Raw genomic sequence first — 18,281 nt, 5'->3', positions numbered from 1 at the left:
GCGTGGACTAACCACGTCATCACGCCCTCTGACCTGAGCATCACTGCTGAGGACGCAGAAGACGGAGCAGCACCGGAACCAGGAGAGGTGACTATCGCGCAACGCTCCCCCTCCCCATTATACTCACCTGCTCCTGGCGTGGTCCCTGCATCTCCGGTCGCTGACAGCTTCTTCCAGCGTTGAGCGGTCACTGTTACCGCTCATTACAGTAATGAATATGCGGCTCCACCCCTATGGGAGTGGAGTCTGGTCCATATTCATTACTGTAATAAGCGGTACCATGTGACTGCTCAATGCTGGAAGAAGCGGTCAGCGCCCGGAGACCGAAGATGCAGGGACCACGCCAGGAGCAGGTGACTATGTCACAGAAGCCGCTCCCCCTCCCCCGCCGACCCCCCCCCCCCCCGGGACCGTGACTCGAGTATAAGCCGAGAGGGGCACTTTTAGCCTAAAAAAATGGGCTGAAAATCTCAGCTTAAACTCAAGTATATACGGTTGGTATCAGTAGCAGGCAGGCATTGTATGTGGCATACCTTCATTGCATACAGCAAGAGGGTCTATTGCATTACTGTCTGTTGCTGCCTATTACAGATATTTACAGTATATACCTAGTCCCAGGTATAAGTGGCGAGGAATAATTTTTTTTGCATCTTAATCCTGATTATTTTATTCAAAAGCAATCCAGAGAACTTTTCTTTTTTTTTTTCCCTCCATTTGTCTTGTTGGCACTGCAGAATACAGCCAGATCCTTTCCATAGTACAGCGTAAAAATCTAGCTATTTTAAACAGGGTTTTGGCAGTCACAGCAATTACATCTGAGTGCGCAGAAAAGGTGGTTCACTTTAGGATTCTGCACCTTTTTTTTTTTTCAAATCTCAGAAGTGCGTTAAACGCTGGAACACTGTCCCCATCAAGGATATGAAGGACAACCTCCTGATGGTGCTTGTCAGGAGAAACGTCCTGGAATTTTTTTTTATTTTTTTTTAAACAAAAAGCTTCTTTTAGTGTGTGACAGCAGTCAAGCATAAAAACCCCATATAAACCTGGTATCGCTGTAATCACACCGACCCAAAGAATAAAGTGGTCTAATCGCTTATACTGCACAAGGAACGGCATAAAAAGCAAATAAAAGATTCTTCACCTTCTGTTGATTTGTTCATTATGCCTCACAAAGATCGCAGTAAAGTTCGGATCACATTTATCCTGCACTCTATGCTGAGCGCTTAACTTGGGTTTCCGCGTAAATCTCTGATATATGTGATTCAGATGGAACCCCAGGAGGAAGATTGCCTATATTGAGGCAGATGGAGGCACTGTTGACTCCATATGACCTGTGATCAGCAGTGTCCATCTTTCTAGGTGTGCATGAAAGCACAGTCCACCAATTTTGTGCACCTCTGAAAATAAGGACACGGCTGAAGAGAGGCCAGACGGAGTCCAGAGTAACTCTGCTGCCTCATAGTGCATGGATCCCTCGTGGGTTTCATCTGAATCAAGTCACTCGGAGATTTAGATGAAAACCCCGAAGTGCTCAGCGTAGAGCACAGGATAAATAATAATCATCTTTCTTTTTATATAGTGCTAACATATTCCGCAGCGCTTTACAGTTTGCACACATTATCATCACTGTCCTCGATGGGGCTCACAATCTAGATTCCCTATCAGTATGTCTTTGGAATGTGGGAGGAAACCGGAGTACCCGGAGGAAACCGACGCAAACACGGAGAGAACATACAACATACAAACTCTTTGCAGATGTTGTCCTGGGTGAGATTAGAACCCAGGACCCCAGCGCTGCAAGGCTGCAGTGCTAACCACTGCGCCACCGTGCTGCCCCCATGTGATCCTAAATGTTATGTAAAAAGTTAATAAAAGCATTAACTTAATCCACAAAAAAACAAAAGCTCCCACTCTGGTCAGTCATCTGTTAACAGAAATAAAGGGGGCATCCACGTTACTGGTAGTACTAATGCTTTGAAGAAGTGCTATGGCTTCTCACCTCCCAAAAGAAATCAACAAATTCTGCACTCCCAAATCCTAAGCCCCCTTCCCTTCTGAGCCTCAGTGTGACTAAACCACATGTTTGGCATTTCTGTAGCGATGGGAGCACGCCAAATTTACAGGTGCAGGTCTCTAGGAGTATGAGCTGGGCATAAAGTACTGGTCATGGTAACACACTGGTCACTGCAACGGCAGTTTGCAATTTTCACTCAGCTACATCCACTGCTGCTTGTTTCTAGAAAATACTTAAGAGACAAAATCATCACTACACCTGTAGATAAGTTCCCAAAGGGGTGTAATTTCCAAAATGGGGTCACTTGAGGGGGAATTCTGCTCTTCCGGCACTTAGGGGTTCTGTATATGGAGTTAAAGTAAGTATTCTATAATTATTTTATTCTCCAAGAGCCAAATATCTCTGTCCCTCCCGAGTCTCGCTGTGTGGCTAAGCAGTACTGTACAACCATATGTGGGGTATTGCCACGTTCAGCAGAAACTGTGTGACATTTTGGTACCTTTTTTCTGCATTTTCCAGTGTGAAAATGTAAAATCTGGGGCTTAAACTATTTTTTGTGGTAAAATATTTTTTCTTCACTGCCCAATGGTATAAAATTCTGCAACACACTTGTGGTGTCAATATGACCACTACACCACGAAGTAAGGAAGGCGTTCCAGCTCCATAAAATTCAAATGCTTTATTTCTCCATTAAAAATTGGTGTAGTACAAACAGTCCTTGCCTTAGCGCAAAAGTCCTAGTACAGAGTACATGCGACGCGTTTCGATCGTACCCGATCTTAGTCAATGCATGATTTTCTGAGATTTGCAATGATTGTTATCTAGTGTTCTTGGACCAATCCAGTGATCAATGCTGGTCACATGATTATTACCACAGGTCCTGAACACATGAACTACGCCGCAGCTGCGGAAATTGCACACAAGTGTGGTTAAAATACTAAATGACATATCATAAATATACATACAAAACAATCAACAATGCAAAGATACATTCAAAGAATAAGAATGGAATAAATTCAGTAGTAATGGTACATAATATCATTTTTACGATTCAGGCCAAATGGATATCTGGTTCGCAAATTATATATCCAAAAAGCTTCTCTGGTTAGAAGCTGTCTTTTGATATCTCCACCCCGCTGTGACAGTTTAGTTTGTTCTATGCCCTGGACTGTCATCATAGATGTATTACCTGAGTGACACATGATAAAGTGTTTGGCAGCAGCTGATATATTTTTACCTTGGATATTAGTGCTTCCTAGGTCCCTTAAGTGCTCTGTGAATCTAGTTTTCAGCTTTCTCGTAGTGCACCCTATGTATGACAAATTACATTCTCTACAGTCAATTTTGTACACTACATTCTTTGAGTGACAATTAATAAAATTTTTTATTTGGAAAGTTTTGTTTTTATCCTTATCTTGGAATGTGTTATTTGTTAATGCGTACCTACATGTACTGCACGCAGTGACACCACATTTGTAAAAGCCTTTACATTGTAACCATGTACTAGAGGCCGGCTGTGATTGAAAGAGACTAGGTGATAAAGAGCTGCCAATAGTTGGCGCTCTCCTGGCCACAAAATGATATTATGTACCATTACTGCTGAATTTATTCCATTCTTATTCTTTGAATTTATCTTTGTATTAATCTTTGCATTGTTGATTGTTTTGTATGTATATTTATGATATGTCATTTAGTATTTTAACCACACTTGTGTGCAATTTCCACAGCTGCGGCGTAGTTCATGTGTTCAGGACCTGTGGTAATAATCATGTGACCAGCATTGATCACTGGATTGGTCCAAGAACACTAGATAACAATCATTGCAAATCTCAGAAAATCATGCATTAACTAAGATCGGGTACGATCGAAACGCGTCGCATGTACTCTGTACTTGGACTTTTGCGCTAAGGCAAGGACTGTTTGTACTACACCAATTTTTAATGGAGAAATAAAGCATTTGAATTTTATGGAGCTGGAACGCCTTCCTTACTTCGTTATGTATATCCATCTTAGTCCAAGATGATGTTCCGTGCACCTGCCTGGATTGGTGAGCTGGCTGTGGCTTCTTATAGCCTTTTCTTTTTGCACATGACCACTACACCCCCTAGATTAATTTATTGAGAGGTGTAGTTTGTAAAATGGGGTCACTTATGGAAGTTCTGCTGCTCTGGAAGTCCAAGGGCTTTGCCAAAGTGGCATAGCCCCCTCAAACATGTGCAGCAAAATCTGCACTGCAATATGGAGCCCCTTTCCTTTTGAACTTTGCATTGTGCCTCAAAGTAGTTTTTCGATCACTTATGGGATATTGATGTACTGAGGAGAAATTGCATAACAAATTGTACTGTTCATTTTCACCTATTCCCCTTTTGAAAATTGCAAACCTGGTGTCAAAGCAACATTTTAGTGGAAAAAAAGTAGTAATATTACATTTATTGAGCTTAACCCCTTTACCCCCAAGGGTGGTTTGCACGTTAATGACCAGGCCAATTTTTACACTTCTGACCACTGTCCCTTTATGAGGTTATAACTCTGGAATGCTTCAACGGATCCCGGTGATTCTGACATTGTTTTCTCGAGACATATTGTGCTAGTGGCATGATAGTGGTAACATTTCTTTGATATTACCTGCGTTTATTTGTGAAAAAAAACGGAAATTTGGCAAAAATTTTGAAAATTTGGCAATTTTCCAACTTTGAATTTTTATGCAATTAAATCACAGAGATATATCACACAAAATACTTAATACGTAATATTTCCCACATTTCTACTTTACATCAGCACAATTTTGGAACCAAAATTTTTTTTTCTTAGGGAGTTAAGGGTTAAAAGTTGACCAGCAATTTCTCATTTTTACAACACCATTTTTTTTTTTTTTTTTAAGGGACATCACATTTGAAGTCACTTTGAGGGGTCTATATGATAGAAAATACCCAAGTGTGACACCATTCTAAAAACTGCACCCCTCACGGTGCTCAAAACCACATTCAAGAAGATTATTAACCCTTCAGGTGTGTCACAGGAATTTTTGGAATGTTTAAAAAAAAAAAATTAACATTTATTTTTTTCTTCACAAAAAATTTACTTCAGCTCCAATTTGTTTTATTTTACCAAGGGTAACAGGAGCAAATGAGCCCCAAAAGTTGTTGTACAATTTGTCCTGAGTATGCCGATACCCCATATGTGGGGGTAAACCACTGTTTGGGCGCATGGCAGAGCTAGGAAGCGAAGGAGCGCCATTTGACTTTTCAATGCAAAATTGACTGGAATTGAGATGGGATGCCATGTTGCGTTTGGAGAGCCCCTGATGTGACTAAACATTGAAACCCCCCACAAGTGACACCATTTTGGAAAGTAGACGCCCTAAGAAACTTATCTAGATGTGTGGTGAGCACTTTGACCCATTAACTGATTCACAGAAGTTTATAATGCAGAGCCGTAAAAATAAAAAATAAAAATTTTCACAGAAATGATCTTTTCACCCCCATTTTTGTTATTTTCCCAAGGGTAAGAAGAAATTGGACCCCAAAAGTTGTTGTACTATTTGTCCTGAGTACGCTGATACCCCATATGTGGGGGTAAACCACTGTTTGGGCGCATGGGAGAGCTCGGAAGGGAAGGAGCGCCGTTTGACTTTTCAATGCAAAATTGACTGGAATTGAGATGGGACGCCATGTTGCGTTTGGAGAGCCACTGATGTGACTAAACATGGAAACCCCCAACAAGTGACACCATTTTGGAAAGTAGACCCCCTAAGGAATTCATCTAGTTGTGTTGTGAGAGCTTTGAACCCCCAAGTGTTTCACTACAGTTTATAACGCAGAGCCGTGAAAATAATTTTTTTTTTCCCCCCACAAAAATTATTTTTTAGCCCCCAGTTTTGTATTTTCCCAAGGGTAACAGAAGAAATTGGACCCCAAAAGTTGTTGTCCAATGTGTCCTGAGTACGCTGATACCCCATATGTTTGGGTAAACCCCTGTTTGGGCCCACGGGAGAGCTCGGACGGGAAGGAGCACTGTTTTACTTTTTCAACGCAGAATTGGCTGGAATTGAGATCGGACGCCATGTTGCGTTTGGAGAGCCCCTGATGTGCCTAAACAGTGGAAACTCCCCAATTATAACCCTAATCCAAACACATCCCTAACCCTAATCCCAAGAGTAACCCTAACCACACCCCTAACCCTGATACACCCCTAATCCCAACCGTAAATGTAATCCAAACCCTAACCCTAACTTTAGCCCAACCCTAACTGTAGCCTTAACGCTAGCCCCAAACCTCACCCTAACCCTAGCCCTAACCCTAACGGGAAAATGGAAATACATTTTTTTAATTTTTCCCTAACTAAGGGTGTGATGAAGGGGGGTTTGATTTACTTTTATAGCGGGTTTTTTAGCGGATTTTTATGATTGGCAGCCGTCACACACTGAAAGACGCTTTTTATTGCAAAAAATATTTTTTGCATCACCACATTTTGAGAGCTATAATTTTTCCATATTTTGGTCCACAGAGTCATGTGAGGTCTTGTTTTTTGCGGGACGAGTTGACGTTTTTATTGGTAACATTTTCGGGCACGTGACATTTTTTGATCGCTTTTTATTCCGATTTTTGTGAAGCAGAATGACCAAAAACCAGCTATTCATGAATTTCTTTTGGGGGGGGCATTTATACCGTTCCACGTTTGGTAAAATGGATAAAGCAATTTTATTCTTCGGGTCAGTACGATTACAGCGATACCTCATTTATATCATTTTTTTATGTTTTGGCGCTTTTACACGATAAAAACTATTTTATAGAAAAAATAATTATTTTTGCATCGCTTTATTCTGAGAACTATAACTTTTTTATTTTTTCTTTGATGACGCTGTATGGCGGCTCGTTTTTTGCGGGACAAGATGACATTTTCAGCGGTATAGTTATTTATATCCGTCTTTTTGATTGCGTGTTATTCCACTTTTTGTTTGGCGGTATGATAAAGCGTTGTTTTTTGCCTCTTATTTATTTATTTTTTTTTACACGGTGCTCACTGAAGGGGTTAACTAGTGGGGCAGTTTTATAGGTCGGGTCATTACGGACGCGGATATACTAAATATGTGTACTTTTATTGTTTTTTTTTTAATTTAGACAAAGAAATGTATTTATAGGAACAATGTATATATATATATATATATATATATATTTTTTTTTACACTATAACATTGCCCCAGGGAAGTGCATCATGTTATAGTGTAAGATCGCTGATCTGACACTTTGCTGTGCACGGTGTCAGATCAGCGATCTGACGTGCACTCCTGGAGGGTTCCCGGCGCCTGCTCCGAGCAGGCGCTGTGAAGCCACCTCCCTGCAGGACCCGGATGCCGCGGCCATCTTGGATCTGGGCCTGCTGCAGGGAGGAGGAGGTAAGAAACCTTGGAGCAACGCGATCACATAGCGTTGCTCCAGGGGTCTCAGGGAAGCACGCAGGGAGCCCCCTCCCTGCACGATGCTTCCCTATACCGCCGGAACACTGCGATCATGTTTGATCGCAGTGTGCCGGGGGTTAATGTGCCAGGGGCGGTCCGTGACCGCTCCTGGCACATAGTGCCGGATGAGAGCTGCGATAGTCAGCTGACACCCGGCCGCGCTCTCCCAGTGAGCGCGGCCGATCGCATATGACGTACTATCCCGTCGGTGGTCATACGGGCCCACCCCACCTCGATGGGATAGTACGTCTAATGTCAGAAAGGGGTTAATGTTATACAACTTTGCAAATTGCCTGAGGGTTAAAAATACTCACTACTCCATAAATTAGTTGAGAGGAGTAGTATACAAAATGGGATCACCTGTGGGGGCTTTTGCTATTTTGGCATGTCAGGGGCTCTTCAAATGTGACATGGCATCTGCAACCTATTGTAGCCAAAATAGTGCGCATTCCCTTTCCATCCCTACCATGCACCCAAGCAATCGTTTTCCAAGACATGGGATACATGAATACTTTGGAAAAATTGCACAACAAATTTTGCCATCCATTTTTTCCTGTTAAGTTACCCTTGTGAAAATTAAAAAAAATAAAATAAAATTGGGGCCAAAACATTTGTGGGGAAAAACTTGATATTTTTTTTAAATTTTCACGGCTCAATGTTATACATTTCTGTGAAGCACCTGGGGGTTCACGATGCTCACCACACATCCAGATAAAATTTCTTAATGGTTGTAGTTTCCAAAATGGGGTAATGTATGTATGTATGTATGTATGTATGTATGTATGTATGTATGTATGTGTGTGTGTGTGTGTGTGTGTGTGTGTGTGTGTGTGTGTGTGTGTGTGTGTGTGTGTGTGTGTATGTGTGTGTATAAGGGTTCCACTGTTTAGGCACCTCAGTGGTTGTCCAAATGCGACATGGTGTCCGCTATCAATTCTAGACAATTTGGCATTCCAAAACTCCAACGATGCTCCTTCCCTTCCGAGCTCTACCGTGCACCCAAACAGTAGTTTTCCTTCACATATGTGGTATCGACATACTCCGGAGACATTGCATAACAAATTTTAGGGTCAATTGTTTTCTTGCTACCCATGTGAAAACAAAAATTGGGGCTAAAAACCCTTTTTTTGTAAAAGGTAAAATGTTAATTTTTTTCTTTCCACATTCCATTAATTCTTGTGAAGCATCTGAAGGGTTAATAAACTTCTTGAATGTAGTTTTGAGCACCTTGAGAGGGGCAGTATTTAGAATGGTGTTACTTTTGGGTATTTTCTGTCACATGGGCCTCCCAAAGTCATTTAAAATGTGAGGTGGTTACTAAAAATATGGTTCTGTTAATTTTATGGAAAAATTAGAAATTGCTGATCAACTTTCTAACTTCGTAACAAAAAACATATCTGTCTAAAGTAGACATGTGGAAAATGTTATTTATAAACTATTTAGTGTGATATGACTCTCTGGTTTAAGGGCTTAAAGATTACAATTTTGAAAATTGTGAAATTTTAGTCACATTTCCAATAATTTCAGAACTAAAAGGCAAGTCATATCAAACAAATTTTACCATTATCATGAAGTAGAATATGTCATGAAAAAAAGCAATCACTAAATCAATGGGATGTTAAAGCATTCCAGAGTGAGTTACTACCTCAAAGTGACACTGGTCAGATTTGTAAAAATTAGCCTGGTTACAAAGGCGAGAACAGGCTGTGGTGTGAAAGGGTTAAAACACAGAATCAGCAGTGATCCCATGCTGCAATGTCTGTATCCTCTCTATTGCGTCCCCCCCTGGCCAGGAGCTGTGATATGATCAGACCATGTCCCTGTACTGTCAGACACGGCCAATACACAGTACACAGCAGGGGCACATTTATAAGATTATCTCAGCACAGCACATGACCCCCACGAAGAAGGAAATGCGCGCTGAGGTTGGCCTTACACCCCCAGGTCGGATAAGTATGCTGATCATAAGGAAAGCACAGACACAAATAATTGTATTACTGGGCACCTAGCCATGCTAATGTTTATGTTACTACCTCAATAAGGCTAGGTTCACATTGCATTAATGGGTGTCCGCTAGCGGACTCCGTTACATGGCGCAATTGTGGCAATTATCGCTATGTAACGGGTCCGTTAGCGCACCCATTGACCGCAATGTGCTAACGGGTCGCCAAACGCATTGCTGACGCATGCCATTTTTGGCATGCGCTAGCGATGTCCCGTTATTTTCGGACGGACCTCGAACGCTGCTTGCAGCGTCCGAGGTCCGTTCCTCGCTAGCGGGCATCTGCGCTAGCGGGATCGCCAAACGCGATCCCTTTTGGGACATTGCGTTAGCGCAATCCGCTAGCGTATGCGCTAAACGGATTGCCCTAACGCAATGTGAACCTAGCCTAACTGCCTGTTAAGGCTCAGTGAGGAATATATTATTATACAAATATTTTTCAGGACTTATTGTCTGATTACCTCCCACAGGCAGCTCTTTTGGAAATTCCAGATTATATTTAACCCCAGTGTATCTGCACTCCTATCCACATTTTCGACTTGACCATTCATTTCTCATTAAAGTGAGGTTTTCCTTACACTTGAGATTAGTATCATGATTTTGCTTTATGTGGTTATTTATAATTACTGTATCTTCTATTTGTATTATCAAGTCATGTGGTTACATTTCTATGCTACTGCATACGCCATGCGTGATGCTGCACTCACTGTCACTCTCCCAATTTTTAACGTTTCCCCATTTTTTTTTTTCATTGTGCATTGTACACTAATAAAATTACATTGTTTTTTATTTATTGAAATAAACCGTCTTTTGCTTCCACTTATTCTGCTGATTTTTTTTTTTACCTCACAGGGACATTTTATTTAATCACATCCAATTCTGGAAGTAATTATTGCAAGATCTATTGATTAAAATAAGCTTTTGATAGTGGGATAACCCCTTTAGTGCCACAAACTCCACCTAAAAAGCACCATCCTGAGACTTGTGTCTAGTTTCAAAATAATAAATCACTGGATACAGTTTTGCGATCATTACTTTCTGTGATGAAATGTGAAGGAGCCACACTTTGGCACCCCATCTGACGTCAAAATTACGTCAGCGGGATCACATGGTGAGGTCTCCCCAATTGTACCAACGTGAGGTTCCGCACTCCTTAGGGACTTGGAAGGTCAGCAGAGCACACTGCTGTGAGAGCTGCCGGCTGAGCGTCGCCTCCTGCACGCAGAGCTGTGCTTGACTGACAGCCAGCATCCCATGTAAACCTCAGACAGGAAATCTCGGGACTCTGTGCTTTGAATGAACAGCTTAAGGACACATGACCACATATGACAGATGAGAAAGAGCTGAATTTTAACAGCAAGTAAATAATGCAGTTTCTTCATTTGTCATGGGCTTTACAATTATGTAACAAACTAAGCTCACAAGCCATTTTTAATGCATAATTGAAAAGAGAAAAGAAAAAAAAAAAAAAAAAAACTGACCTGCTTTTTCTTCCTTGTGGTAAAATGTTTGCAGATCCAGAAAGTGATACCAACTACAGCACATACATAGATGTAAAACCTGTTGAGCCATAACTGCTTCACGTGTATATGCAGAAAATCCCATGGTCCAGCAGATTCATCTTTAAAATAAACACACACAAAAAGACAAAAAAAAAAAATTAGATGTATAATAATCTTTATTTATATAGCGCCAAAAGACAAAAAAAAAAAAAAAACACACGAAATAAGAAATGAAACTGAGTAATCCAGGTAAGAACTCCATCTAAAATACAACACTCCTATATAATCCACTTACAATAATACATTTTCATTTCTATAGCGCCAACATATTCCGCAGCACTTTACATTTAGAGGGGACTTGCACAGACAATAAAGACATTACAGAATAAAGCAACTTAGAAATCAAAAAGGAGTGAGGGCCCTGCTCACGATCTACGAACATTGTCACATAAAGGGTTATTCTCAACATTGTTAAAAGGGGTAGTCCCACCTATAACGGCAAGTCTGCAGTCAGTCTATGTGACTGCAGACTTGTGAATCCTCCCAACGCACGCACTTTGCGCTGTGAGGATTTGCCGGTGTCAGAGCCGGGAGCGATGATCATGTGACTGAAGGTATGTGATGTGCGTACTGCCGGCCAAAACCCGACTAGAGCTTTTACAGCTTCGCACAATACACTTAGCCAAGAGCATTCTGCTGAAAATGCATAGACCCGACATCTTGTCACATACAGCCATTACTTTATTATTTCAGTTTTTAATGTTAATCCAAATAAAGAAGTTTTTGATTTTTTTTTAGTTTATTTGATTTTGTGGCTGCTGGATGAACACCCTTTTCTCCTGCATATTAAACCCCGGAGTCTGCCTGGGGCCATCCATGCACTGCGCCCTATGTGGCATTCCTCCTTCACCGCTGAGATCATTATTTTTCCTTTTCACCACATTATTTTAATTGTCTGCCTGAATTAGAGGCAGAAGCCACCCAAGAGATTTACCGTATCTTTTTTGTAGAGGCTACATGAACTGAAAAAAAAAAAAAATAGCGCAATGCTATCTAAAAACCAAATATTGTTGTGCAGGTGTTCGGTGGAAACCGTGAAATGGTTAAAAATACCATTGCCACTTTTTGGGCAGCTTCCGTTACAAAGTGATATGATGGTTACAGTTTAAAATCACAGCAAAATGAAATGCTGGCGGCACAAAAACCACAAAACTTCAGAAAATAAAGACAGGCTTTTTCCTTAAGTGGCTTCACCAAGGAATATCTGGTGCTAACCGAGTGTCTTCAGCGTGCTCGAAAAATATGTTCTAGTCCCCGCGACTGCATATCTCGGATAGTGCGTTTGTTAGGCAATCCCTGCATGTGTTGCTGCTGTTGATACAGGAAAGAAATATATCTTGGTACCGTGTTAGCCAGTAGATAGAAAAATATTTAGAATTGAGAGTCCTCAGTGGTTGATAAGAAAGGAGAAAATTGGAGCACTCACCGTCCGTGCAAAATCCTTTTATTCAAGTGGCATTACAGTAAAATAGCGGAGCATTGCAGGGAGAAGTTGTGGAAGAGGACGACGGCCGTTTCGCGCTCCTGCGCTTCTACGGGTCCGATGGTAACCACAGGTGAGTAATCTATTTTATTCAGTAACATCCGCTATGGGAGTGTTCACCCACCTGACCACATTACCTTTTGAAAGCTCCTACTAATATAAAATACGATGTAAAATACGATAAAAACAAGCTAAACACATAGAGCAACAATATAAAGAGAAGAATATACAACAAATACGCATATATGACATCAAAAAAGATTACAGGAAAACAGACATATCAATACGTTCATTTAACCCCAAAGGTCCTGTTGCGTTTACCTTCATGATCCACCTCCCTTCTCGTTTTAACAGCAATCTATGATGGTCCCCTCCCTGTTCAGGTAGATTAACTTTCTCTATACCTGCAAACCGTAAAACTGTAGCGTCCCCCTCATGAACTGTACGAATGTGGTTAATCAATTTTGGGACTCCTTTTCCCGTGCTAATGGACCTGAAATGTTCTCTAACCCTAACGAATAAGGGACGGATAGTTTTACCTATATAAAATAGTCCACACGGACAAAGCAAAACGTACACCACAAACTTCGTTCTACAGGAGATAAAATCTCTAACTGTGGTACTAACAGAACCAATCTGAAGGGTTTTGCCTGTAATGTGATACGTACAAAAATTGCATTGTCTGCACTTAATGTTACCCGTTGGGAGTCCTTTGGTTAACCAATTAGTGCAGACAATGCAATTTTTCAGATTGGTTCTGTTAGTACCACAGTTAGAGATTTTATCTCCTGTAGAACGAAGTTTGTGGTGTACGTTTTGCTTTGTCCGTGTGGACTATTTTATATAGGTAAAACTATCCGTCCCTTATTCGTTAGGGTTAGAGAACATTTCAGGTCCATTAGCACGGGAAAAGGAGTCCCAAAATTGATTAACCACATTCGTACAGTTCATGAGGGGGATGCTACAGTTTTACGGTTTGCAGGTATAGAGAAAGTTAATCTACCTGAACAGGGAGGGGACCATCATAGATTGCTGTTAAAACGAGAAGGGAGGTGGATCATGAAGGTAAACGCAACAGGACCTTTGGGGTTAAATGAACGTATTGATATGTCTGTTTTCCTGTAATCTTTTTTGATGTCATATATGCGTATTTGTTGTATATTCTTCTCTTTATATTGTTGCTCTATGTGTTTAGCTTGTTTTTATCGTATTTTACATCGTATTTTATATTAGTAGGAGCTTTCAAAAGGTAATGTGGTCAGGTGGGTGAACACTCCCATAGCGGATGTTACTGAATAAAATAGATTACTCACCTGTGGTTACCATCGGACCCGTAGAAGCGCAGGAGCGCGAAACGGCCGTCGTCCTCTTCCACAACTTCTCCCTGCAATGCTCCGCTATTTTACTGTAATGCCACTTGAATAAAAGGATTTTGCACGGACGGTGAGTGCTCCAATTTTCTCCTTTCTTATCATTGTTGGACTCTGTTTTTTCTAAGTGAGCACCCAAGTCTGCAGTGGCAGATACATGCTTCCTATCTGAAGAGGGGTGAATCAGGAAGATCAGGCTGTATGTGCGCCCATCTGTTTCTTCTCAGTGGTTGATACCTTTTAATGGCTAACTGATAAGATGGTAACAAATTGCAAGCTTTCGAGACTACACAGGTCTCTTCATCAGGCAAAGACTAAAACAAATTCTGAAGAATCACATATTTATGCACAACATAGTATAGAGAAAAAAAAAAAAAGAGGCGGAAAAAAAACCATGGATAAGCCAGGTGACATGAAGCAGAATTACCACGGGTGATAAACAGTTACGTCCATAAATATTGGGCCAATTCTTAGATAAGGATTGTTTTATTGTCCTGTGATTAGGGTCTCTGTTGTGATGACCCCACATGGTCTGATGGGCAAGTTCCTTAATTGATGTAAAAAGACAAATCCATGTGACACATTCATTCCTGCAGTTAGTGTGTCAAAGGTCGTCATCAGTTTATATTCCCAAACTCTCCTGTCTTTCTGCGATTTGAAGTTACCTTTTAGTACAAGTAATTTCATGTCCATAATGTTATGATTTGGGAGACAAATGTATTGCCACAGGTAGACCCATTCTTTTTTCTCTTATTGTATGGCGGTGAGAGTTCATCCTTGTTCTCAGTTTCTGCCCTGTCTCCCCCACATACAGACCCCCAGTTGGACATTTAGTACAAATAATTAAGTACACCACATTAGAAGTGATGCAGCTGAAAGTACCTGGTATCTTGTAGTCCTGATGTGAGTTGGGAATCTTTATCTTGTCCGTGGTCATTATAAATGGACAGGTTTTACATTTTTTCTGGTTGCAAGGAAAGGTACCTGCAGCTGTTGGAGAGGACAGGGAGCTCTTGACAATGATGCTTCTTAGATTTGGGGGCTGCCTAAAACACAGTAGTGGGGGGGTCTGGAAAAATGGATTGTAATCGGGCATCTTTTTGCAGTAAAGGATGTAATTTCCATGCAGCTCCCCTTAGCGCCTCCAGATTTGGATTGTAGGTAACTACTAGAGGTACCCGGTTATATTCTTCTTTAGCTTTGTAATGTAGCAGGTGATTCCTTGATATTCTGGTGGCTCTTGTGATCTGATTTTCAATTGTTCTTGGATGGTAGCCCTGATTCAAAAAGGTCTTTCTGAGGCGACCCAGGTGTTCACCTCTATCCATTGGGTTGGAACATATACGATTGTATATACGAGCTCCCTGTCCTCTCCAACAGCTGCAGGTACCTTTCCTTGCAACCAGAAAAAATGTAAAACCTGTCCATTTATAATGACCACGGATAAGATAAAGATTCCCAACTCACATCAGGACTACAAGATACCAGGTACTTTCAGCTGCGTCACTGCTAATGTGGTGTACTTAATTATTTGTACTAAATGTCCAACTGGGGGTCTGTATGTGGGGGAGACAGGGCAGAAACTGAGAACAAGGATGAACTCTCACCGCCATACAATAAGAGAAAAAAGAATGGATCTACCTGTGGCAATACATTTCTGTCTCCCAAATCATAACATTATGGACATGAAATTACTTGTACTAAAAGGTAACTTCAAATCGCAGAAAGACAGGAGAGTCTGGGAATATAAACTGATGACGACCTTTGACACTAAATGCAGGAATGAATGTGTCACATGGATTTATGTCTTTTTACATCAATTAAGGAACTTGCCCATCAGACCATGTGGGGTCATCACAACAGAGACCCTAATCACAGGACAATAAAACAATCCTTATCTAAGAATTGGCCCAATATTTATGGACGTAACTGTTTATCACTCGTGGTAATTCTGCTTCATGTCACCTGGCTTATCCATGGTTTTTTTCCCCCTTTTTTTTTTTCTCTATACTATGTTGTGCATAAATTTGTGATTCTTCAGAATTTGTTTTAGTCTTTGCCTGATGAAGAGACGTATGTAGTCTCGAAAGCTTGCAATTTGTTACCATCTTTTCAGTTAGCCATTAAAAGGTATCAACCACTGACGACTCTCAATTCTAAATATTCTGCTGCTGTTGAACGGTCTCAAGACATGAGACATGCAGTTGCGGGGACTCGAACATAGAGTATCTTCGGCATGTGCAAATTCTGTTAGCACACAAGCATGCTTAGATAACACATTATCCAAGCACGCTCGCTCATCACTATTCATGGTGTCTTATCCACACAGCGGCTCATATAATACAGCGGGTCTTCCACATAGCAGCATGTATATCCAATGAACACGGGAGCAGGGACCCTACAGTCCCATTATACACGCACACAAGCAAAAATTGCAGTCCATCCAGTCAACGTAGGGCAACAACATTACTTACAATGTGCAAAAAAAAGAAAGTGATCCCTCACTAAATACGGTTAAAATGTAACTATTTAAAGGATTAAAATGACAAGAGTCAGTGTATAAAGAGACATCCAGGACAGAACCTTTTCTACAATAATCTCAGCATAGTAGTTTCCTGGAGATTGCCTGTGCCACTAACACATTAGTGCAACTCGGTTAGAAACATTAGTTTGGTGAGGCCGCTCTTCCATGGTTAATCAAAAACACAACTGACTGATGCTAAATAACCGACCTAAAGCCTCCCCAATGTGTTTCACCAGAAACCTGGTGTCATCAGGGGACAGAGGCCAAGACGGGGCAGCTTCTGTCCTCTGTCCCTAATGAAAACAGGTTTCTGGTTTAACATGTTGGGGAGGCTTTAGGTCTGTTATTTAGCATCAGTCAGTTGTGTTTTAACACACAGGAGCGGGGCCCGACAGACCCCGCTATACACGTACACACAGGAGCGGGGGCCCCACAGACCCCGCTATACACGTACACACACAGGAGCGGGGGCCCCACAGACCCCGCTATACACGTACACACACAGGAGCGGGGGCCCCACAGACCCCGCTATACACGTACACACACAGGAGCGGGGGCCCCACAGACCCCGCTATACACATACACACACAGGAGCTGGGGCCCCACAGACCCCGCTATACACGTACACACACAGGCGCGGGGCCCCACAGTCCCCGCTATACACGTACACACACAGGAGCGGGGCCCGACAGACCCCGCTATACACGTACACACACAGGAGCGGGGGCCCCACAGACCCCGCTATACACGTGTACACACACAGGAGCGGGGGCCCCACAGACCCCGCTATACACGTGTACACACACAGGAGCGGGGGCCCCACAGACCCCGCTATACACGTGTACACACACAGGAGCTGGGGCCCCACAGACCCCGCTATACACGTGTACACACACAGGAGCTGGGGCCCCACAGACCCCGCTATACACGTGTACACACACACACACACACACACACACAGGGCCCCACAGTCCCCGCTATGCACACAGGCGCGGGGTCCCACAGTTCCCGCTATACACACAGGCGCGGGGTCCCCACTATACACACACAGGAGCGGGGTCCCCACTATACACACACAGGAGCGGGGTCCCCACAGTCCCCACTATACACACACAGGAGCGGGGCCCCCACTATACACACACAGGAGCGGGGCCCCCACTATACACACACAGGAGCGGGGCCCCCACTATACACACACAGGAGCGGGGCCCCCACTATACACACACACAGGAGCGGGGCCCCCACTATACACACACACAGGAGCGGGGCCCCCACTATACACACACACAGGAGCGGGGCCCCCACTATACACACACAGGAGCGGGGCCCGCACTATACACACACAGGCGCGGGGCCCCCACTATACACACACAGGGGCGGGGCCCCCACTATACACACAGGCGCGGGGTCCCCACTATACACACAGGCGCGGGGTCCCCACTACACACACACAGGGGCGGGGTCCCCACTACACACACACAGGGGCGGGGCCCCCACTACACACACACAGGGGCGGGGCCCCCACAGACCCCACTATACACAGGGGCGGGGCCCCCACAGACCCCACTATACACAGGGGCGGGGCCCCCACTATACACACACAGGAGCGGGGCCCCACTATACACACAGGAGCGGGGCCCCCACTATACACACAGGCGCTGGCTAGAGCCCACCAGCCGCACGGCCGTGCGGAGGCCTGGGTCCCCGGACCTACCTTGCTGCTCCCGCTGAGCGCTCCCACAAGCCGCCGCCAGTAGCGGCCATACTATCTGACCCAGGCGCTTCATGCTGAGGAGAGCCGCACAGCTGCCAGCCCAAGACTTAGCACACAACTTCCACATTCATGCCCCACTGGGGGCCGCCATATT

The 18,281-nt window shown here is 43.0% G+C and overlaps 1 protein-coding gene across 1 annotated transcript in view; it reads right to left on the bottom strand.

Moving 5' to 3' along the window:
- The window catches only part of LOC143816258 (S-adenosyl-L-methionine-dependent tRNA 4-demethylwyosine synthase TYW1-like), a 284,094-nt gene extending 265,825 nt beyond the window's left edge, over positions 1–18,269 (bottom strand). Inside the window, exons 1-2 of the mRNA XM_077296426.1 lie at positions 18,128–18,269; positions 10,956–11,095 (exon numbers count right to left, since the gene is read on the bottom strand). Coding sequence (XP_077152541.1) covers positions 10,956–11,095; positions 18,128–18,254 — 267 coding nt within the window. The 5' untranslated portion in view covers positions 18,255–18,269. The remainder of the gene's footprint in view (positions 1–10,955; positions 11,096–18,127) is intronic.
- Between the last annotated feature and the right edge of the window lie 12 nt (positions 18,270–18,281).

Source organism: Ranitomeya variabilis, chromosome 3 (assembly GCF_051348905.1).
Source record: "Ranitomeya variabilis isolate aRanVar5 chromosome 3, aRanVar5.hap1, whole genome shotgun sequence".
Taxonomy (NCBI): Eukaryota; Metazoa; Chordata; class Amphibia; order Anura; family Dendrobatidae; genus Ranitomeya; species Ranitomeya variabilis.
Note: the sequence above shows the minus strand (reverse complement) of the source record. Positions and strands in the feature narration are given on the sequence as shown.